Genomic DNA, 24,676 nt, shown 5'->3' on the forward strand with positions numbered 1-24,676 from the left:
TGTTCCTACGTCCTAGGCATGGGCTTTAAGCACTAAAATGAATGACTGAGGGCACCCATCTGTTCGTATCAGGTGTGTGTAGATTTGCCCGGAAGCCCGCATGTGGACCAGACACATCTTAGCATTGCGCACGGCTAGTGTCGAACCTTGCGTTCTGTGCACTGTGCTCTGTGGTCCACATGGTCCACATGGCCTCCCCCACCATGGAGCACTGCAGTGCAGGGATGCCAGGACCCATGCCAAACATCGGCCACCTAAAGGGATTCAGTGTGCTGGCTGGGCCGCAGTTCTTTTACACTCACTCTTCATTCTGTCATGAAGTGAATGATTGATTGCCTTTATAGTTGTCGGTACTAAAAGAGGCTGCATACCATTTTATCTAAGTTTAGTGAACTAGGAGGAGAAGGTAAAATCTGTTTGATCATCGCTGTAATATCAGTAGTTTATTCTCACTAGTATGCTACAATTAGCTATGAGGTATGTCACGAGTAATTTACTACTAATAATACTTAAAGTACCAAAATGCGTGAATAATTTATCTTTAAAAAATTAATTTGGGTGGATTGAAGTTTCTCTCTTTAGAGCAGAGAGAAAGGGCTGGTATTATCCTGCTAATGATGGGACTTAAATATGTCCAGTATAATTGCTAACCTGTCTTATTTGTGCCACTTCAGTCACAAGCCCTTAGTGGCCCTTAATAGCTGTGTTCGTTCAAATTACACTTTATTTCCTCATAGAACGTGTTTGGGATTTATCAGAATCTAGGTGTGTCCAGGGAAGTGGTATCACACAAGTTATAGCCATGGCCTCGGGCGGCACGGTGCCTGAATTTGTGTCCCAGTTCTGCTGCCTAATACCTGTGTGACCTTGAGAAAATGACTTACACTTTTGGAATCCTGGCTTTTAATCTATAAAATGGGAGTAAATGAAAGGACTTATCTCACAGGGTAGTTCACTGTAAGGATTAAATGAAATAATATAAGGAACGATTAACACAGCGCGGGACTCATTCTAAGTGTTTAATAAATGCATGCCCATCGGACAGTTAGCACCCTGGGGCCAGGGGCTGTGTGAGTGTTCACTGCTGTACCCAGCACGGGACCGTCCACGGGGGCGTTTCAGAGAGGCCTTGAATGACTGGGAGTGCACCTGGCAGATGGAAGGTCATGTGTGTTAAGCACTGTTATATCAAATAACTGTGTCATTTTGCTTAGTTATATATGCATAATACAATACAGCAACGAAACTGCCATGGTTTTCATGATCTTTAGCCTAGTATAGGCCAATTACTTGAGAACTGACAATGCCTCAAAATTGCCTGAGGTACTTTTTTTCAAAATATATTGATACTTGGTTGGGTCCCATTGGAGACATACTGCTTCAGAATCTCTGGGGCTTGAGTCTAGGCCTGTGCATGCTACAAAAGCCATTTTCTTGCAAACTCCTGTTTAAGATCCACTGTTCAAATAGATAAAGCAGAAGTTTATTTTTCTTTTTTAAAAAATATGGTGCCTCTTGTGTTGCTGGAATGAGAAACCAGGAACAGTTACTGAGTTCCTACTACATGCCAGGCTTTATGGTGGAATTTGCAAGGTCCCGAGGCTCATGAAGTGTGGTTCCTTTCCATAGCAGCTTACGTAGAGAGGAGTTTATATTTAACAAGGATATCCCAATTTCTTTATTGCAAAAGTGATGTCCACATTTGGGATTATACTCAACAAAACAAAAAGAAATCTGTGAATTACATTTTCAGTGTGCTGTTGATTCATTCAACAAATATTTATTTGTTTTATTGCTTTATATGCTGGGTATTATGCTAGGTACTCACATTCTGTCTCCGTAAGGAACTCAAAGCTTCTAAGTTTCCAGGGCAGCACCAGCTATAGCATTTAGGCTGCATTTGCCCTAGTCAATGTGCCAACAAGGCATAGGTTATGAGAAACGTTGATGTCAGGAGGTCCAGATCTTTATCCCAAAAGGACATAATACTATGTTACGGGTCCAATGAGAAAAGAACAGAACCTTGTTAAACGAAGGTCTCCCGTGCAGTCCTTGCAGTTGAAAGGATTAAATTATCCCTTCTCAGGGTTGCTTCTGCTCTAGCAATGGCCCCTTTCTGGTATTACTAGTTGTCCGTATTGATTTTTTAACAGGGTATCTAAGTTTTTTGAAACATTTTCTCGTTCATATTTATTGTTAAAAGTAAAGTGTCACAGAACATGAATAGAGGAAGCTTGATTATCATTGTCTTTTATAAAAATTTCTTAACAGAAATTTTAGTACTAAGTCCTATAAATCCAAACCAAAACACCACAGGTGAAAAAGAATACAGTTCCACCCTTAGAATCCCATTAGCCTTAAAGGAATAAAACTAACACAATTCGGTCCATCTTATGGATATAAAGATGATTTTGCACTGGAATGACCGTGTTCTGCTGTGTGAACTTGAGCCTTTAACCTGCCACTGTGGCCGGCTGTCCAATAATAACTGAGCAGTGGCAACTGATGCTTTTATTTCTCCTTCTTGAGGTGTGAGAAGCATGAATAGTACTGACATTCAGTGGTCCGCCATCCTGAGCTGGGGATATGCTGATAACATTTTAAGGTTGAAGAGTAAACAAAGCGAGCCTCCAATAAACTTTATACAAAGTTCACAGCAGTATCAGGTAAACATTTTTATGAAGTGCTTTACAATAATAATTAAATATAATGCTTTAAAAAGGAGTCAGACTGATGGCAGCCAGTCTTTAATATCCTGCAGTCAGTCCAGGAGCTGGTGATGCTGAATGTATGCCTTGTTTACAGTGCTGACAGACTCCCTAACTGCCGCTGTTCTGCGTCCCCAGAGTTTGTCCTCTACCCAGTCTCTTGTTGAGGCAGCATCAGCTCATGGCTCAGTATTGGAACAAAATCAGCATTGCTTTCTTCTCAGTGTCCACTTACCTTTTGTTACTGTGTCATTTTCTCCCTTCCTTCCTTCCTTCCTTCCTTCCTTCCTTCCTTTCTTTCTTTCTTTCTTTCTTTCTTTCTTTCTTTCTTTCTTTCTTTCTTTCTTTCTTTCTTTCTTTCTTTCTTTCTTCTTTCTTCCTTCCTTTCTCTTTCTTTCTCTCTCTCTTTCTCTCTCTACAGCTGCGTTGGGTCTTTGTTGCTGCGCACGGGCTTTCTCTAGTTGCGGTGAGCGGGGGCTACTCTTCGTTGCACGGGCTTCTCATTGCGGTGGCTTCTCTTGTTGCGGAGCACGGGCTCTAGCCGCATGGACTTCAGTAGTCGTGGCACGCGGGCTCAGTAGTTGTGGCTCACGGGCTCTAGAGCACAGGCTCGGTAGTTGTGGCGCACAGGCTTAGCTGCTCCGCGGCATGTGGGATCTTCCTGGACCAGGGCTCGAACCCGTGTCCCCTGTGTTGGCAGGCAGATTCTTAATCACGGCACCACCAGGGAAGTCCCTTTACTATGTCATTTTCAATAACCAGAGTGCCATCTTCTATACCGGGTTTTTTCTAAATGAACCGGGTATTTAGGCATCACAACATGGTAGAAAGACCTTGGGGCTAACTGTAGCTCTGCGATCTGTGTTAGTGTCCAGCTCTGTTATTTACTGTGTAGCCTTTGGCAAGTAATTTAACCTTACCCAACTTGAGTTTCTTTCCTCTTCTCTAAAACTGGGCTAGTCATACTCCCACCACTCTCTCATAAAGCTGTTGTTAAAAATGTCTCCAATGTTTCTGAAAGTGCTTTGTAAACTATAAAACACCATGTACACACACAAACACACACACACACACAGTACTGCCATAACTTTTTCCGGTACTAAATTGTATGTTAAACCTTCTTTCTTTGACTGTCTTTCCATAGGAAGTTCTTTTACTGTTTTCTGACTTCCGTTACCTACATAGCACCTGGTGCCTATTCATATAGTCCTAACATTCGTCACCATTCCCTGAGCACTTTAAAGATGGAGTAAGCTACTTTTGGGGAATTTTTGGCAGTGAAAGAAAGGAGAGCAATGGTTTGTTTGCTTAACCTTCAATATGCCTGGAAAGAAAGGTCACTGCCTTTTGTCACCTGGCTTACCAGTAAACTAACAAAAGTAAGAATAAAGGACAGTGAAAAACAACCTTATTATAAATTTTAATAAGAATTTAAGCACTGAAAAATTATTTCTATCATGTAAAGTTGGGCACAGAAACATCATTAAAGATGAAAAAATACTCTCATTAAGTCCTTTTAGCAAAACAGGATGATCCAGATTTCTAGCAAACACGGTGTGATAAAGTACTTCCGGTCAAGTGCCTAACTAACTAGATAAGAATACCATATTTCATTTTGTTCTTAGAAATATGCTGTTCACTCATTGGTTGTTTAGTTTGAGAAAATTTGTCCAGGGTATTATCATATGAAGACTCACACTCTGAGATTTCACTTATCTGATCAATTTCATCATCATCATTACAGATTAGAGTCCTGCTGTCTCTTAGCCTTTATCTTCTGATTGATCTCATAATTGTGAAACATGTTCCTGTCAATTTTCTTCTCTTTTCCATTATTGCTGGAAAATGAAAAATTCTCAATTTCCAACTGTGTTCGATGACAGCTGAAAGTAGACTACAGAAGTGGTGTCTTTGGTCTTCTTTTATACTTTCTCAAAAGATGACAACATTCTTTTGACAATGCAATAAGAAAACCAAAAGATGACAATTTAGGGACTTCCCTGGTGGGGCTGTGGTTAAGAATCCACCTGCCAATGCAGGGGACACGGGTTCAAGCCCTGGTCCGGGAAGATCCCACATGCTGCAGAGCAACTAAGCCCATGCGCCACAACTACTGAGCCTGCGCTCTAGAGCCCGTGAGCCACAACTGCTGAGCCCGCGTGCCATAACTACTGAAGCCCATGCGCCTAGAGCCCGTGCTCCGCAACAAGAGAAGCCACCGCAATGAGAAGCCCGCGCACTGCAACAAAGAGTAGCCCCCGCTCACCACAGCTAGAGAAAGCCCGCGCGCAGCAACGAAGACCCAACGCAGCCAAAAATAAATAAATGAATAAGTAAATAAATAACTTTATTAAAAAAAGATGACAATTTGTTTCACATTTACATCATCCTTCCGGGAGATCCATCATTCTTCCATTTTCTTATTTTGTTTGTTTTGTTTTAGCATAGTTGGGAATAATTGAAGAGTAGAGATGAAATAATTCCTAGGATGATGAAATAGCAAAGTGTTTCAAAATAGAGAAAAAAATGAGATTATTGAAATCCTAAAAATGTAACTTAGGTTTATAAAAGAGTTCAGTCAACCCATATGGTAATTGCAAGACAGAATGAGTTTTATTCTACATATAGGAAATAGGTACATTTTCTTTTTGCTCTTTGGAAGACCTCTAAGAGAGAATAAAAATTATGAAATATCAATCTTTACAAATAGAACTATTCAAGAAAGAAACTCAAAAAATAAAATTAGATCCAATGGACTCTGAAGATATACTGAGAGTTAAGAAGAGTCAGGCTCAAAGCAAGTCACCTTTCAAGGTAGCAGACACTTGAACACGTTTGCAGGGCCAGGGGAAGAAGCCAGCAAATGACAGTTTGAAATTCTGACAGTTGTTTGAGAAACACTGGGGTGGGGTGGGGCTGGCCTTAAAAACAGAGGGGCTTCTCTAAATCAGGAGGTGACGCCGAGACACTTTGCGGCCCGAAGGAGGGAAAGGGATGAGGTCTGTAGCTGATGATCGCCGTCTTCTTAGTGAAGTGAAGTGAAGTGTGTGGGTATTGCTGAGCAGCCGACCGGCCGGGAGAGGTGGGACTGGAGAGGGGGCAGAGCGGCTGGGGACAGCTGCTGGGGGCGTGGTGTGGGGGTCAGCTAGTGCCGGAGGAAGACTGTCCGGCCGAGCAAAGAGGTGAGCCGACCTCGAATAGTGTCTCCACGGTTGGGACTCAAGGCTTTATAATCCCCAAGGAATAATCCCAGATTTTTTTTCTCCACGTTTATCTTTCTTTCTTCTCCTATCTAGCAATCTTTAGAACTGTTAGAAGCAGTACCTCTATTTATATATACTCTGTTTCCCTACCAAAGACAGAAAAAGAAAAAAAAAAAAAAGAAAAGTAAAAATCAGGTATCTCTCTCTCTCTGTCACACTCACACACACACACACACACACACACACACACACACACCCCCTCTCAACCTTGGATCTAGTCAATCCTGAATCATTGTGTTTAAATTTCTGAGGAACAAATGGCCCTACGTGTATTTGTGTGTGTGTGTGTGTGTGTGTGTGTGTACACAGAAAAATGTAAAATCATAGACAATGCATTGTAATACATTTTAACTTGGAAACAGCTTTTAGATAGCTTAAAGTTACAGAATATTATTATATCTTACACCATTCTAATCATTTCAAGTAAAATGTTTACCTTAAATTTTGTGATCATATATTTTTTAAAAAATTGTCAGAAAAGTAGAAGCATTTCTCGTGCTTTTTAAACATGATAATCTTTGATTTGTCCTTTCTCTAGGTGACTAGTTGTGCTTGGGTACCGGACAGTTGCCAGCTTTTTACTGGGAGCAAATGTGGTGTCATCACAGCCTACACAAACAGATTCATGAGCGGCACGGTAGGTCCTGGGCGCGTTTTGTGGGATTTTCATGTCAGTGAGGGGAAGAAACCCTTTATGAAGTATAAATTTGGTATAAGATTAAATTTTTTGTACATTAATCTTTTGTACTTTAATCTCTTCACATAAGCTCTTAAAATGTAAAAGGTCACGTGTCTAACTCTTTAATTTTAGGTTTATTAAGATCACAAAAATTTTGAAAATAACTGTAAAGGTCAGAGACAGACAGTATTTTGAGTTATGATCTGTTTTGAGTTTAGGCTTTTTCATGGCATTTTGATGCTTGCTTGCTTGCTTTCATTCTCGGTATCAACCTGAGTGCTTACAAGTATCCCACAAGATTCTATAAAAGTTGGAAGTACAAAACTCCTAATGTTCAACATTCCTATGCCCTCTGGGTAAATTAAATGACAGAAAAATCCAAGTAGCCAGTCTTGATTTCTACCACTTACTGGAAGAAATGTTTTCATTCACTGAATCCTTTGGATTTGAGAGTTAAATTATTAAAACACTCTAGTGAAGAAGACATTATGCAATACTTCTTTTAATCGACTGTCATTTCTTTCTTTTTTTTTTTTTTTTGCAGTAACAGTACTTACTTTATTAAGAGATTAAACCTACAGTATTTTAGTAGTTAATTAAAGGACCAATTCCTAAGAGGCATTTCCACTGTAGGTCTGTCATTCCTTTCTTGAATCAGCTGTCTGTGGTGCTGTTGAGCATTAGTGGCAAATTTAGGGTGATAACTTAGTGATTATCATTCTAGTCTAAAATGTGCTCTGTGCTTTTTTTAAAATTTATTTTTATTTTTGGCTGTGTTGGGTCTTCGTTTCTGTGCGAGGGCTTTCTCTAGTTGCGGCAAGCGGGGGCCACTCTTCATCGCGGTGCGCGGGCCTCTTACTGTCGCGGCCTCTCTTGTTGCGGAGCACAGGCTCCAGACGCGCAGGCTCAGTAGTTGTGGCTCATGGGCCTAGTTGCTCTGCGGCATGTGGGATCTTCCCAGACCAGGGCTCGAACCCGTGTCCCCCGCATTGGCAGGCGGATTCTCAACCACTGCGCCACCGGGGAAGCCCCTGTGCTTTTTTTTAATTATAATTTTCTGCATCATTTTATAAAACATGTTTTACTGGGTGAAACCTGTATTTCTAGCATAGGGTGATGCTCAGTTCCTTACTTTTCTGTCCAAGTTTATTCCCTTTTAAGCCCTTGTTAAGGTTCTTTGCCACGATCCTTGGGGTATAAATGTGATCATAATATTGTTTCTGTCTCTTAGTCTAAGGAGTCATTAAAATGTTTGAAGCAGGAGTGATATGATCCAGTCAGCATTTTAAGGCCATCACTGTAGCGCCTACAAGGAGAATCGCTTAGAAGGAGTGTGAGGCTGGAGGGGAGGGTACCAGTTCAGAGGCGCTGTAGTGATACAGGCCAGCCGTGGTGAGGGCTCTGTGTCAGGAGGTCAGCATGTACAGGTTACTGCAGGACAGTGAGGTTGTGCTCTAAGAAAGATTCACACACAGCTTAGAAGAGCCAGAAGTGGGACCAACCAGATGTCAGGAAGCCTGAAAAGTTACACATGAGCTAGATCTTAAAGGACCATTTTACTAAGTGGAGAAAAGAGGAAAGAGTATTGTAGCAAAGTAAACCAACACATGGAAACAAAGGCATGGTAGTTTGGGGGATGGCAGATACTTTTATGTGTAGTTTAGAGTATAACATGCTGGGAGGAGTGCCAAATTCAGGGCAGGAACAGTAGAGTGAGGTGAGGGTCTTATACACAGGCCACAATAAGAAGCATGCTAAGGAGTCTGAGCAGAGAGGCGCCTTCACTTTTGGATTGTCTTCTGTTTTCTCCTTTTTACTCCCCAAGGCCTAAAGCGGATGTTATTTTATAACGTCTCTAATATTTACCACTGCCATTGCCTTTCACCTTCTGAGCTCACCCTGTTTCCTTTTTTCTACAAATATATTCTAATCTCTGCTGCTAGAGCAGTTGTCTGCTTGTACACTCAGATCATTTGTACCATCATAGACACCTATTTAAAAACTAGCTTCATCTTTTGTTTTTTATTTCCTCTTGCTTTTCCCAACACTATGAACAGCCTTGCTCTTAGTTTTCCTTACTTCCATTCTTCCTATAATTTAAAATTTTAATTGTACGCTAGCACAGTATAGAGTATTGGTTAAAAAAAAAAAAAGGATTAAGCTGTACTCTGTATAGGAGTAATTTTGCACAACATAGCTTTGAAATAGATCAAAGATGTAGCTATTATCATTTGAATACAGCAAGACACGTGCTTCTTTTAGTTTGAAGTTATTGTGAAGTCTTAGGTTGCTTACCTTTCCTCAGTTCTGTATTTGCCTGAAAGTGGATTTTTTCAATTTATTTGTAAGGGTTTTCTTTTTCTCCTAAGTATTAATAGTATTAGGTAATCAAGTCATGAGATTAACAGTTACTATTTAAACCATGTCCAAAATTGTACCTTAGCTGTGTGGTTTTATCATTGTTTGATCTGAGAGAAGGTTACTTGGGTTTTTGTAGATGTTGTTGTTGCTTTTTACTGGGGACTGTCTCATCATTTTGGGGTCCCCGAAGCTGCAGATGTGACCCTATGCCTGTGAGGTTGGCAGGAAACACCTCATGTTTACTAGCTTCTGTTCTCCCAACCCACTGAATGCCATGGTTCTAAAAGTATTTATGCTCTCGTTTGTGTTGGCCTTGACACGTACGAAAGACCACCTCCCATGTAGCACCATGTAGGATATGACCAAAATAATTGTTGTCTGAAAATATTTTCAAGGGAATCTTATGAAGTACTTTCCTGAGCTAGTGAAGCATATATAACTTTGAGCATTGTGAGTTTCTGTTGACTATCCCAAGATAGTCTGCTAAAATGCATTCTACATGTGTCATGACGAAAACATTGGTTGGTTATAGGGAATTGTTATCAATAAGCCATTTATATACAGTATTAGAGAAGAATGTCTTCTAAAAGTGATAACTGATTTTAAAATAGTTGGTCTTGAGTCATTTTTTCACTAATTAAATAGTGTGGCCACATCATCTTCATATAAGTGAACACCTGTATTTCTATTCTCTAAATTGATGGTGGTAGGAGAATATATATGCAGTTTATCCAAGGTAGTATTACACCATTCAAGAACATTTTATGAAGAAGTAGGCCAGCACAAGATTCCTGTTCTACCCATGGAAATTATTTTCTGATCCATCAGGGAATCACCTAGTAACACTAACTCTTATAATCATTTTAAAGTGCAAAATCTATAAAATTTCAATAACCACTACAGGGTACCTATCTTGTGTTTACCCCATAAATATTATTCATGATCATGAAGTAAAAAAAAAAAAAAACACACACACACGCACACACATATATATACATACATATATATATATATTTTTTTTTTTTTTTTTAATAAGGAGGGAGCTTTAGCCTTGAGGGCATTTGTCAATCCTAGAATATTGACCCTGTCCTTGGACAGCCTCTTGTGAGAGGAATAGAAAACAACAACAAGGGACAGAGCAAGCTGGGGAGTCCCAAGGAGGCCCTTGTCCAAAAGGCTGGTCCCTAAGAGTAAGGATGAGTCAGATAGGACCAACTCTTGCCTGGAATTACAGCCTGGATTGGAATTCCCTGGGTTGTCCAGGATCCTCAAGACTTGAGTTTGGGTAAGGCGTCCCTAGCCTGGCATGGGGATCCAGGTCATCCAGCAGAAGAAACAAGAAAAGTACTTGCATTCTATTCCACAAATAGAGGAATTCCTTCACATAATTTTTCTAATGTAGTAACAAATACACAAAACCAAGCACACGAATTTACAGATAAGAAAATGAATATGTGAAAAAGTTAAACTTAGTTACAATAAGAGAAATTCAAGTTAAAGCAACCTTGATTGCCGTTTAAAACTCGGGAAATTTTCAAAGATTTAGAATGGGAATTGAGTCACAAACTGAAATGCTGCAGAGTTCAGGCAGAGAAGGAAGGAGCTCAGGCCTTTTGGGGCAAGGAATTCCTTGGTCCCAGGGACCCTGAAGAATGGTCTGCAAGGGCGCTGGCACATCCCTGTGGCCCTGCAGGCTCCTGGCCCTGCGGGGAAGGTCACGGAGGAGAAGCAGAACTCGTGCCCTTGTTCAGAGCCATCTGGTTGCTGTGGTTGTGTGCAGCTGAAGGTCACATGCCCTAGCTAAACAGAAGCCACTGCCACACAGCTCAAGCCCGTGGTTCCAAGGGGAACTGTAAGCCTGGTATTGCCTGGTCATCTGAGTCTTAAAGAATAAAATAGGTATTTTTATGTGAAAAATAAAGCACTTGAAATAGATGAGCTGCAGCTAATAACTCAACACAGATATGTTTCAAAAGCAGTGGTGATCAAAAAGGCAAGATGCAGCAGATACCTAAAGAATAATTAATACCATATATATAAAGCTTAGCAACATGGAAAACAATACAATCGTTATAGTAACATATAGTAGAACATAAATTCTACATACATGGGAAACAAATACAAAATTCAGGATAATAGTAACTTCTGACAAGAGAGAGGAAATAGGATGTAAAACAGTACACAGACTATGTAATGTTTAATGTTTTCTTTATTTAAAAAATAAGCTGATCTTATAAAATGTTAGGATTAGTTTAACTGAGTGGTCAGTATACAGCTTTTTATTATACTTTCTACTTTTCTATATTCTTTGTATTGAAATACTTTATGACAATAAACTGCTACCCTAATGAAAACAAAAGTTAGACCCTGTGTGGACATCTGGTGTCTGTGAGCCATGTGGAACTTGGAACATCAGTTTGCAATGTTTGATTTAGAAAATCAGTCCACAACTATTGATGAGTAATACATCGCCATTGGTGGCATCATGAATTGGTACAAAGCCTTTGAAAAGTATACAAAAGAACTGTAAAATTATTAATATTCACTGATCCACTAGTAGGATTCTGGAAATTCTAAAGAAATGATTTAGAGGAGGAACAAAACTTATATAAATGAAGGATTTAATTATGACATCTATAATTTTGAAAAAATTTGAAACAATTTTAAATGTCTATCATAAAGGATGCTCAAGGGGGCTTCCCTGGTGGTGCAGTAGTTAAGAATCCGCCTGCCAAGGAAGGGGACACGGGTTCGAGCCCTGGTGCGGGAAGATCCCACATGCTGCGGAGCAACTAAGCCCGTGCGCCACAACTACTGAGCCTGCGCTCTAGAGCTCGCGAGCCACAACTACTGAGCCTGTGTGCCACAGCTACTGAAGCCCGTGCGCCTAGAGTCCGTGCTCCGCAACAAGAGAAGCCACCGCGATGAGCCCGCGCACCGCAATGAAGAGTAACCCCCGCTCGCCGCAACTAGAGAAAGCCCGCGCACGGCAACAAAGACCCAACGCAGCCTAAATTAATTAATTAATTAATTAATTAATTTTTAAAAAGGATGCTCAAGTAAATTATGGTATACTAACTGTATAGAGTATTATAACACTTAAAAATCATTTTGAAGACACTGTCAAAAATGGAAAATGCTTATGGGAGAATGTATAAAATACAAAATAGGGAATTATTTGTATGGCAATAATCACAGCTATAAAATACATATGTATTTGGCTAAAGACTGGAAAAGAATAGACAAAAATGAAAAGCTTATTTGTTGATGAAATTATGGTCAATTAAAAATTTTTTAATGTTTAATTAGTTTTACTCTTTAGAAAAAGTTGAACTAGATTGAAAAATGAGATGTTTGAGAAGAATGTTTGAATCACTTGGGTTGTTTTTATTTTTGAGATACGACACTAGGATACCTTTCGTCATGGTTTTTGTCTTATACTTTACTTATGTTTTTAATTTTAGCCTTCAGAGATAGAAATGGAGTCTCAGATACATCTCTATGGGCACACAGAAGAGATAACCAGCTTGTTTGTCTGCAAACCATACAGTATAATGATAAGTGTGAGCAGAGATGGAACCTGCATCATATGGGATTTAAACAGGTACAGAAATCTCCAACTCTAAAATAGCTACTTTTAATGTTTCAGTTCTCACTGTGAGAAATAGATGCACTAAAATAATATCTTTATATCATAATAGCTTTAAGCATGAAATACAGACTTTACCTTTGTAATCTTATTGAATTAAACAATCAGTTAGGAATATAGTCAGGAATGCCTTATAAATAGTAGATACATATACACCGAGGAAAAGAATTATACAAATAAGAGAATATAATTATATGTAATGATCATATGCAAATTCATGTCTCTGGTGTTTTAGGTTGTGCTACGTACAAAGTCTGGCGGGACACAAAAGCCCTGTCACAGCCGTCTCTGCCAGTGAGACTACAGGTGACATTGCCACCGTGTGTGACTCAGGTGAGCTTCAGGCCCCAAAACGAAAGCACAGGGTGGCTGCAGTCGCAGTGCATTCAGCCAGCTGGTTACATCACAGGTGCAACGGTTGCATTCCATCTCTCAGGCCCCTGCCAGATCTGTATGCTTAGGGGATAGCATGTATGTGTGTTAAGACTCCACACTCCCGATGCAGGGGTCATGGGCTCGATCTCTAGTCAGGGAACTAAGATCCGCCATGCCGCACAGCGAGGCCAAAAAAAAAACCAGTAAGGTTGAGGATTGAGTTCATCAGTTTAGGCATCTACTTATGCAAAAGTTAGTATTGTCGTAATTTAACTTTTTTTCAGATATATGTAAGATTGCATTTGAGCACATGTAAGTTAAGCAAATTACTGTTACATAATTATCTGAATTTCCTTTGGTTTTGTTTTTCCATCCTTTTTTGCTTCTGCTTTTTAACTACTGACTTTGCTACCTCCCTCCTGACTAAATGAAAAGCATCAGCAGATGATCAACTTCCTACATGTGTCTTGTAGTTCCTGTGAGAGAGTAGTATAAAATAATAATGGAAGTATAATTTGCCCAAAATTTACATGACAAAGATATATCTCCTAATCAAAGGTCTGGCTTTTAGTTTTTGTTTTTTCATGTATACATATTAAAAAACTTGATGCATCCAGTGGGAAAGAACTGTTGAAAAGCTCATAAATTTTCTGTTTGCATTTCCATTAATTGAAAGGATCCTTTGAAAAACTGTTTCTTTTTGTCCACTCAGTACAGATATCGTTGACACATCTACAGTGGGTGGTCTTTTATCCTTTGCTTGCATTTTTCATATTGTTTGTTTTTTCCTGACACCAAATGTGTGGTCTTTCCAGACACTAAACAGTTCTCCAATTCTGTGACACCAACTGGGTGTCCAACAGTGCCATTCAATTCTGACACTAACTAGTCGAAGTTAGCAAATTTGGGAGTCCCAAGACCCCCCACCAGGTTTGATAATTCTCTCGAATGACTCACAAAACTCAGTAAAACACTGTACTTACTACTATGGTTCATTACAAAGGATAGATGTGAACAGCCAGAAGAAAAGGTAGGTAGGGTGAGGTCACAGGGTCTGTCCACCCTCCTGGCACGTCAGTGTGCTCATCAACTTGGAAACTCTCCTCCCCCTGTTGTTTAGGAGTTTTTCTAAGGTTCCATTCTGTAGGCAAGGTAGATTCAATCATTGGCCAGTAGGAACTGAGCTCAACCTCCAGCCCCTCTCCCTTCCCTGGAAGTGGGAGGTGCTGTAAGTTCTAACTTGGGGTTGGTTTTTCGGGTGAGCAGTTCCCATCCTGAAGCTGTCTGGGCCTCCCCCCAGGAGTCATCTCATTAGCATAAAAAAGACAGTAAATTAACAAGGGTTTTAGGAGCTCTATGCCAGGGACCTGGGACAAAGTCCGAATATTTATTTTTGTACTATACCACGATAAAGCTCTTGTTTTTACAAAACACTCATTCATGCTTGTATTCAAGAAAAGTAACATCTTCAGTCATGCTTCAAGATTTCAGATGTGAAGTATTTGCCAGTCTTCACCCCTAGTCATAAAATAATGTCATGAAAACATTTTTATTTCCTAATCAGCATAACTAAGGGGAAAGGTCTTAAATAGTTGACTTTGGTAATATAAGTGTGGGCAGATGATTGATGACTTTGCTGATTGTTCTTCCTTGATTTGTACATTAGTGGCTTTTAGTATGTCACATCAAGAGGGAATTTGGGGGAATCATATAATGATTATTTATATAGAGTTCTCTACTTTCTTGTTTTGGCAACATTTGGAAGTTAGGACTGATCCCGAGGGAACCGAATTTTGTAAAGTTAATTACTTTCCTGCTGCCAGTAGTGATTTATTATATCTGTGATATTATATTAGCTAGTCATATGGGAACAAGAAACCAGATTACTTTTGCTTACAATTACCAGCTCACTAGTAGGGTGTTCAGGTGCCCCTAGGTAGTGCGCACAGTAGAATAGAGTAATGGCTAGAACTTTCTTTCCACTTTGAACAAAAAGGCCTTCTCAACTTGTTTGAGGCCTCTCAATGCATATAGAAGGGTACTCATAAAGAGCATGTGGCATATAGAGAGCATAATAAGAATAATGATTTTTTAAAAGAGAGGACAAATTTATGTTTAGTGATCCAGAATATATTTCATTCTCCTATTCTTATAGTCCAGGAAGGGAAGAAAGTTATCAGATGTAGCCTACCAAAAGTCTTGACACTTCAATGAGAACCATCCAAGTAACTTTAAAATCAAAATTTAAGAGAAATAAATATATATGCATGTGTATGTATATGTATATATAATATATGTATATGTGTATGTATGCACATATATAATCTCAAACATTTCTGTATTGGGGCTGAAGATAACACTGGCAAACTCACTCCTCCTGATCCTAATTTCCCAGGGCTTATTATGGGATGTGGTTGTTATAGTGATAAGATGTAAAATTTATTAAACTATGTAAATATTATAGTAGATGGTTTCTGTATTTTTTTAAATCATTCTGCCACTATATCAAAATATATGCATTTCAACTAGGGTTCATAGCCTTTTCCTGTGTTGCCAGTGGTACTCTGAAGTTAATATAATATTCTAAGATTCAGAGTAGGGGGTAGTTCTCCAATGTCTTTTAATTTTGATGAAGATGTATAGGAAGAATAAAGATTTTTTTCAGGAATGCCCAACTTTCTGACTTTTAGTTGATATGTTAAATTATACATGAAAGCAATCCGGTATTGGGTAAGGGCCTCGATTTTTTTTTTTAATATATATTTATAATCTTAGGCAGATGAGTGTTTACTTGGTTTTGTGGTAGACCAAGTTTCTGGGCAATCTGCTAGGGTAACTCTTTGCCTATTAAGTTCCATACCATACTTCAGAGTTGAGGACCACATTTAGATTTTTTATTTTGAAGAACTAAGCCATGCAGTAGCTGTGTCTTACAGTTACCAACCCCTACATCCATATCTTTTATGGATATGTATCCAATGACTTTAATAAGCCTTCTGACCTTACTAGTACACATCTGGTTACTTTATATATTTTTAAAAATCTTTATTAGATATTAAATACAAAAGAAAGAGTGAAATCTCTACTTACGTAAAAGATGAGTTTATCATCTACAATTGTATTTCTTTAGCATATTGAGTCTCCTATATCTTTTTTTTTTTTAATTTATTTATTTTTGGCTGTGTTGGATCTTTGTTGCTGCACGCGGGCTTTCTCTACTTGGGGTGAGCAGGGGCTACTCTTCATTGCGGTGCGCAGGCTTCTCATTACGGTGGCTTCTCTTGTCGCAGCACACGGGCTCTAGGCGCGCGGGCTTCAGTAGTTGTGGCATGTGGGATCAGTAGTTGTGGCTCGCAGGCTCTAGAGCGCAGGCTCAGTAGTTGTGGCACACGGGCTTAGCTGCTTGGCGGCATGTGGGATCTCCCCGGACCAGGGATCGAACCCGTGTCCCCTGCATTGGCAGGCGGATTCTTAACCACTGAGCCACCAGGGAAGTCCCAGAGTCTCCTATATCTTGATGCTTTATTTGGATAATCTCTCCTAATCGATATTCTACAATGGGAAGTAGACCACCGGGCATTTTTTAATCTTTGTGTGTGTATGTGTGTGTGTTTATGTGTGTGGTAAAATATATTTAACATACAAGCTGCCATTTAAACCATTTTAAAGAATACAATTCAGTGGCATTATTACGTTCACAATGTTGTGCAACCATCACCACTGTCCCTTTCAAAAACTTTTTCATCACCCTGAACAGAAACTCTGTAACCGTAACTCCCACTCCTCCCTCCCCAACAGATCCTGGTAACCTCTATTCGACTTTCTATCTCTGTGAATTTGCCTATTCTAGATATTTTATATAAGTGGAATCATACAGTATTTGTCCTTTTGTGTCTGGGTTATTTCACTTAGTGTACCACTTTCAAGGTTTATTCGTGTTGGTGCCTGTATCAGAACTTCATTACTTTTTGTGGCTAAACAATATTCCATCGTATAGATATACCACATTTTTGTTTATCCATTCATCTCTTGATACACATTTGGGTTGTTCCCACCTTTTGGCTATTGTGAATGATACTGCAACACACTAGGCATTTCGGTTGGTGACATTTGAAGGTCTTTCGCATACCTTTAGGTAAAGAAGTATTTCCAATATTTATTTCTTTGCTATAAAATCTTTTCATTTCCTTAATAAAGAGAGAAACACATTCTCTGCTTTTCTGTTAGTTCTAATGGAGAGATAAAATTAAGTGTAGTAACACACTATGTCATCCAAACTTTATCATGCCTCTTAACCTCTGTCTTATCAGTATGAGAATATTTCTCCAGAGAAGGCTGGACACATCACCATGAGGCCCCAAACCACAGCCCGAGTTTATAGAGGATATTAAAGCAATTAGTGCCTCCTCCACCCCCTGGAAAACTACAAAAAGTTTGGTTACTCATGGTCTTTGAAAGGAAAAAAAGTTCGTTTAATAAGACATTGATTTGTAAGAGTCAATCTTAGACATTCTGAAGAATTAGCTTTCTTTTTTTTTTAAGAATTAGTTTTTAACTCAGCTTTTACTGTAACATTTTTTTTCTTCAGAAGTTCCGGAAGTCACTTCTTTTAGATAGTTTCACAGAATATTTTCTTCTCTTTTTGGAGATTGTTTAGCTTTCTAGGTACTTTCAAATTCAGATTTGGCAGTTTGTATGCTGAAATATTATGACTACAGAAAGATTCATGGTTAATTTACATTGTTGCTCTACCTTGTAGCTTAATTTTTTATTTTCATTTTCTTCACTGGTCATCATCTCTAGATAAATATGCCAACTCTGTGTGACTTACAATGCAGTAGTTCCATTTATACCGTCCTCAGTCGTGAGTTGCCTATAAACTTCATCACTAAAACAAACAAGCTAGGCCCTCAGGGGTGCCCCTCTGGGGCCCAGTGTAGGGGGCTCTGTGACACCCACAACCTGGTGACCTGTGGGTGACTGTGGTGTTTTAGCTGGCGGGGGCAGTGACCTCAGACTCTGGACAGTGAACGGGGACCTCGTTGGACATGTCCACTGCAGAGAGATCATTTGTTCCGTGGCTTTCTCTAACCAGCCTGAGGGGATATCTATCAACGTGATTGCTGGGGGATTAGAAAATGGAATTGTAAGGTAAGAGGAGTTTTTTATTTCTTTGTGTACTTTTGTTTATGAGGGCACAGAAGTTTCAAAAATTAGTTTTTACTACCTAAACATAGTAATATCTAATATTTAGAGATTTAAAATCACCTTCGGATATCGGTTCTTCAGTTCTTTGTTTTATTTATAAATAGTAAAGATAGCTTTAGTACATTTTTGAAATTTTATATTATTTGTCAACTATGAAAGAGTAACAATATGAAAATATACAGTTAGGTTTCCTTTCTCCCCACCCACCTGGGCAAACTGCCAGAAGTAACTACTGTTAATCGTTTATTGTGTTTCCTTCCAGATGATTTTTAACAAGTAAACACGTAGGTTCAATTTTTAGGGAAGGGAACGTTAGTTTGCATAATTAGATGATGACTTTTTTCTTCCTCCAGGTTATGGAGTACTTGGGACCTAAAGCCTGTGCGGGAAATTACATTTCCTAAATCAAATAAGCCTATTGTAAGGTAAAACCTCCCTCACCTCTTCTTTTCTTCATAACATACCCTGAGACTGTTTTGTCGGAGAGACAGTAAAGCACACAGAGGTACAGAAGTGCGTAATGAGAGTCATTATAAACAGCCGGCCATTTATCGAAGCCCAGGATGTCCGGGGCCCGGTGGCAAGAGGAGGCAAAGTGCTTGTCTTCATGGAGCTCAGAATCTGGGTCAGGAGCTCACAGTCCCACAGGCAGGCATGCTGGGCTCACGCCAGGGAAGGCCTCTTGAACTGCAGAAGTGATGGATTTTTTCCCTTTCCTTATGGAAAATCCCATAATGGTGATTGATGGCTACAGGAGTGTGCTTGACAGGACTGCTAAACAACCAGTTACCCTGTGCTCTGTCAACAAATTTGACTTTAAACACTCAATTGGAAGGAAGTGATTCAAATTCTACTTTATTAAAATAAACTTATTTTTAATCCACTAAATATAAAGTTTAATGAACCTAAATTAATTATGTATTAATGTTACATTTTTTACCCTTTCCCCTTTCAGGGAAATAAAATCCCTCCATAAAATAATCACCATTTATTTCTATAGAGAGAAATTGTAGTACTGCTGTATTTTTCAAAGTTTCCTATACCCAAGTATTTGTTGTTTAAGTAATCAGGCTAAACAAGAAGGGAAAAGAAAATATGCAAAGAAGGAACAGGACGTACCGATCCTTTTGGTCCTGGTTTAGTCTGTATCACTTGGTTAGAAGGAGCTTGACAAACATGCCAGCAGAGCAAGTAAACTATATTAGAATTACAGTCAAAACCAGTGAGTTGAAGGCCGTCATTTTGTTTGTCTCTGTGCTCCAGTAAAGATATCTTAACCCCCTTACACTGATTTCCATATGATCACCAATATGCTGATACACTTTTCAGAGACACAATATACAAATGGGATTTTTTTTTCGCAGCCTTACATTTTCCTGCGATGGCCACCATTTGTACACCGCAAACAGTGATGGGACCGTGATCGCCTGGTGTCGGAAGGACCAGCAGCGCCTGAAACAGCCAATGTTCTATTCCTTCCTCAGCAGCTATGCAGCTGGATGAGTGAGGAGAACCTCGCATTCTGCAAGGCACTTTAACTCCAAGCTAGATTTGCTGACTTCGTCAGTTACAGGAGGTCAAACCCGAAGAAATGGATGACCAAACAAACCATCCAAGTAATGATAAAGTCTATTCATCTGCACAAAATTCTGCAGCCTCACAAGGTCCTGAGAGGAAAGTTTTGTTTAGTAATAACCAGGAGGGTGTGTCAGTATGCACTAACCAACAAGGTTGAAGTCTGGCACAGTAAATTAAAATCATATTCTTAAAGTTTTTTTTCCATAGAGGATTCTAAAGAAAAGATGAGCATCTCTCTATTTCTGTTTTCTATTACTTTCTATTTTCTATTACTCCAAAAAAGCCAGTGGAATTTAAATTGGTTAGCTGTTTGTATAAAATGCTCTGAAGATTATATTTTAAAAGTTTTCTGCCAAGATAACACACCCACTCCACTACCCCCAAAAAAGGAAAGATAAGGATAAAGAATTCAGGACTTAATCATTGCTTTCTTTGAGAAGTATGAAATTCAGTAGGTGCCTCTGCACCATTTTTTGGAATATCTGAATATTTGAATCTCAGTGTTAGGCAGTTTTTGCCTGTTGCCTTCTTAGCTCAAAGTAGAACCAGACTTTTTGACAGTCACAAACAACAACACAAGTATCTTTGATTTTCAGACACATTCTGTTTCTTCATAAAAATCCTACTTAAGATCCATAACACTAGATATGGAATATCCTTAGTTGAGCCACTAAGATTTAAACACAATGATAATTCTTTTAATATCTGCCATTTACAGAGCATTGAATACTTAACAATTTGCAATAGAAAGCCTCCATTTCAGAAAAAGTTTGCACAGATATTAATAATGCAGTCCAGTTAAGGCATTTAATCTAATATGCAGGAGGAGTTTTCTTCCCCAAAACAGAATTACAAAAGAAAAGGACACAGCTTACTTCGTTTTAAACAGGAGGCAGAATAATTCTTTTAGGAAGCAGTTTCCACTGTTTCTACTAACCTATACCACTTGAGAATTCTAGGAACAATAGAAAAATCCGTGTACTCCACAGCAAACTTACACATGATAAAGACAGAATTCCTAAAAATCCTGGAATAGTCTATCATGATATTATGGCTCTATTTTTACTTGGGGTGCTGCTTTATTGGCTTTGAAAACACTGTAAAATAAGCTCAGTAATGTTACCATGAGATAAAAAGATGTATTCCTGCCTAAGAATTACTTGCGTGTTTGTTATGGACATTTAATTCATATGGTGTTTACAGAACTACTTTTGTAACTTCCAGACTTTCTAAAACATTCCGCTTAAAAACTGTATAAAATACAATTGCAAAGTCTCTGCTGTCAAGGTAAATACAAGAGGAAGCAAGTGGCTACGTATGCTTGTAACCTTCAGTTGCATACATAGGTAAGAACACTTCACGGCTGCACTGAGATCATGGTTTGCACAGACCACCTATTAATTCTGAGGTCCAAATAGGTGCAGAGATGAGACTATTCCTATTCACGTTGAAGTGATTTGCTTTGTTTAAAACAAAAAAACCGCAGCTATTGTCTTTCATTTTTCTACTGAGAACTTTACATTAGTCCCTTATTAGAATAAGGTTGCTACTCAATCTTTTTTTCTTTTTAAGGCTGAATTTCATCATTTATCTAAAGAGAAAATATGCAAAATGACTGGTCTTGTTAAGAGTGCAATATTATATTTTTATGTAAAAATAAAATTGGGGGGATTATTTATTCAGCATGAAACTTAATATGTATATGTTTGAAGCACTTCATAATATGCATGTTGTAACAAATATTTCTGTAAACTATCACAAGCTCTGTTACCTTTGTACACACTGCCACTTCAGAGTGGGGATAAATTTCATAAAAATAGACTGAGGACCTATTCTCATTGCAGTTTAAGTATTATGACCAGATCTCAAATTGGTGGCTGTTTTTGGTAACCCATATAGTTTCTCTCTTTAGCTCCCCTATAAATTTATGTCACTAGAAAAGGATAACTTTCATTTCTTAATTGTGGTCTTTGTGAGAACTTGTATATTTCAGTCTTTACTGCCTTTAAATGGAGTTTAGACAGAAGTCCTAAGGTCAAACCACTCATTTTTAAAAAGAAAAGACTATCTGTCCCTCCCCCCTCCCCACCCCCAATAGCAGATCTGCACTGAGCCCCTACTTGTACCAGGTGCCACACTGAGCACTGAGGTCCAGTTTGTTCCCTGCACTGCCAGGGCAACATGCTGTCCGTAACACAGCGTGCGTCGTTACAAAACGTGGTAAGTGCTGTGAAGGAAGAGTGGAGGGTCCTCTGAGAGAGTACAACCAAAGAATTCAGTCTAAATCAGGAGCATCCAGGAAAGTCAAATTGTTGCCGCTGTCTAATGGATGAAGAGAAATTTGACAGGCGCAGATGGGAGCAGATGTGTTCCAGGCAGTACACGTGCAAAGACCTGAGGCAGGAGTGTCAGTGAACAGAGGCTCAGTGAGGGAAACACCTCAGCTCCTCTGGTGGGCCCTGCAGAAGGTGGGTGAATTCAACCACCAGCACTCCAGGAACTCAGAATTACTCTTTTTTTCTGCTTTGCATCTGCGGTGTTTGAAGGATTCTCAAGACGAGGGCACACCTGCTTCTAGGTGTCTGTTCCCAAAAGAACTCAGGAGCAGCATCTCTCAGTGTAAGCCTGCCAACCTGAATGTCCCCACTTTACCTGCACATCTCAGCTTGACTCTTCCTTTCAGCAACGTTCACTGATTGCCAAACACGTGCAAGCCCAATACTAGGTGATGGGGGAGGGGAGGGGAGGAGTGGGGAATTCTTTCCAGCCCTTCAGAGCTCATTCCTGGTGATCTGCTTCTCACTCTTTTGGATGACCTGTTAATGTTTTGAATCAAAGACAGAAGAGCTACAAGGGGTTCCAGTTCAAGATGGTGACACAGGAGGACCCTGAGCTCACCCGCATCCCGCAGACACCCTGAATCTACAGCTACACACAGAACAATTTCCTCTGAAAGAAATCCAGGAACTAGCAAAGCGACTCTTAGAATCTGGTGAACAAAACCCACATCAGAACGGGTAGGAGAGGCCGAGACGCGCGCTCACCTTAAACCCCACTCCTGGCACAGCGACCCACGGTCAGGTGTGGGCTGGGGACTGACGGCTCCCAGCTTCTCCCTCAGTGAGGCTTTGACCTCCATGTCGGGCACCCCAACTTTTAAGACCTACACCTGAGAGATGAACCCCCAAAAACCATCTAGCTTGGAAAGCCAGTGCGCCTGTGTCCCCGAGACCCACGAGGCTATAGCATCTGAGAAGCAGACCTTCAAGGGCTCTCCAGGACTCATCAGGCTAACGCCCCAGGGCCCAGCACCGAGGCCGGGACTGAACTGTGCCCAGTGTTTCTGTGTAAGAGGCCTGTTGCCTATCTTGAAAGCTTCAGCCTGAGGGGCGGGCATTTAACACATTTCTGGAGGCCACTGAACTACGCCCCAAGGACGGCCAAGGCGGCAGGCACCATCTTTGTGCGCCCCCTCTCCTTTCCTAGGATTGCGGGGATCTCCCAGAAAGGGGGGTGTGCACGTCTGGGGCTCCGGATTTGGCGCTGCCTGCCGGGGGGTGCCCTCTGACCACCTGGCTCTGGTGGCCAACCAGGCTTACGTTCCCGGGTCCCACAGAACTGTAACAAGGGGAAAACAGTTCTTAACCAGCTACCACCCAGGCCAGAGCCCAGAGGCAGCAAACTCCCCGGTCTTTCCGTGAAAGAGGCTGTGAGCTTATCTTGATAGCTGCGTCGGGGTGGGGTGGGGGTGCTGGGGTGTGGCTAATTAAACACACATCCTGAGGCTGAGGGCAGCCCTCTCCAGAGATGGGAGCCAGTGGGTGTCACATTCGTGCTCTCCCTCTGCCCCGCCAGGTCTCCAGTGTCTCAGAGAAAGGAGCCTGTGGCATCTCTAGCATTGCCACCCAGAGGCCATATCCCTTGAAAGCCTGGCTCTGGTGGCCAGCAGGGCTTGTGTTCACAGGTTCAATGGGATGGTAGCAAAGAAACAATTAACTAACACCCCAGGGCTCAGTGCAGAGGGAGCAGACAGAAACGCCCATCCTCCGGTCTTCCCCAAAGAGAGGTCTATTTGTGTACTTTAAAAGCTGCTGCCTGAGGGTCCAGCTTCCAATCAGCCTTCAGAAAAAAGCCTTTAGTCTCCTAGGCCTTCGCTGACTTCCAAAGAGCAGACTCAAGCAGTTACTGCTCAGAACAATAGACTCGCGGGAAGCCTAGTTCCTCCTGAAGGGAAATGCACAACAATTTGATGCAGACCTTTGAGCTGTTCTACAGAAACGACGGCTCCCAACCCGTAGACTCCAGACTAGTTGGAACCGGAAGGTTGAGATTCCGGAAACATCACCCTATTACTTCACCACCAGCCAATCCAAAGAAGGTCCACGAGCTGCTCACGCACCCTACGACCATCTCCCCTAACACTGTCTTTAAAAACCCTGGCCTGAAAGCCATCGGGGAGTTTGGGTCTTCTGAGCACGAGTTCCCCTTCTCTTTGCTTGGCCCTGCAATAAACCTTTCTCTGCTCGAAACTCCAACATTTCGGTTTGGTCTCCCTGTGCACGGGGCACACGACCTTGGGTTCAGCAGCAACTTCTGACAAGCCAGCCAGGAGCCTGTGCCCGTGGCAGGTCGACCTTGACTGGGGGCAGCCCCTTCCCTGGGTCCCCAGGAGCTACTGGGGCTCATTTTGCTCCAGGGAACTCTGAGCAGACGCATTCTGACCTACCGTCAGCCTTCTGTTTCATTTGGGGGTAAGTCGCTGTGGCTCGTGCAGGCTGGGAATTACCCTCCTTCATCCAGGCTCATGCCCTTTCGAGAAATGAGCCAATCTGGGCTGTTCTCTTTTGGGAGCGGG

General features: G+C 40.6%; 1 protein-coding gene across 1 annotated transcript in view; it reads left to right on the forward strand.

Moving 5' to 3' along the window:
* Positions 1-21,762, forward strand: part of LYST (lysosomal trafficking regulator) — a 160,661-nt gene extending 138,899 nt beyond the window's left edge. Inside the window, exons 47-53 of the mRNA XM_036828433.1 lie at positions 2,530-2,666; positions 6,510-6,608; positions 12,476-12,615; positions 12,896-12,993; positions 18,030-18,186; positions 18,597-18,668; positions 19,608-21,762. Of these exons, the coding sequence (XP_036684328.1) occupies positions 2,530-2,666; positions 6,510-6,608; positions 12,476-12,615; positions 12,896-12,993; positions 18,030-18,186; positions 18,597-18,668; positions 19,608-19,746 (842 nt within the window). The 3' untranslated portion in view covers positions 19,747-21,762. The remainder of the gene's footprint in view (positions 1-2,529; positions 2,667-6,509; positions 6,609-12,475; positions 12,616-12,895; positions 12,994-18,029; positions 18,187-18,596; positions 18,669-19,607) is intronic.
* The last annotated feature ends 2,914 nt before the right edge of the window (positions 21,763-24,676 follow it).

Source organism: Balaenoptera musculus, chromosome 16 (genome assembly GCF_009873245.2).
Source record: "Balaenoptera musculus isolate JJ_BM4_2016_0621 chromosome 16, mBalMus1.pri.v3, whole genome shotgun sequence".
NCBI classification, from domain to species: domain Eukaryota; kingdom Metazoa; phylum Chordata; class Mammalia; order Artiodactyla; family Balaenopteridae; genus Balaenoptera; species Balaenoptera musculus.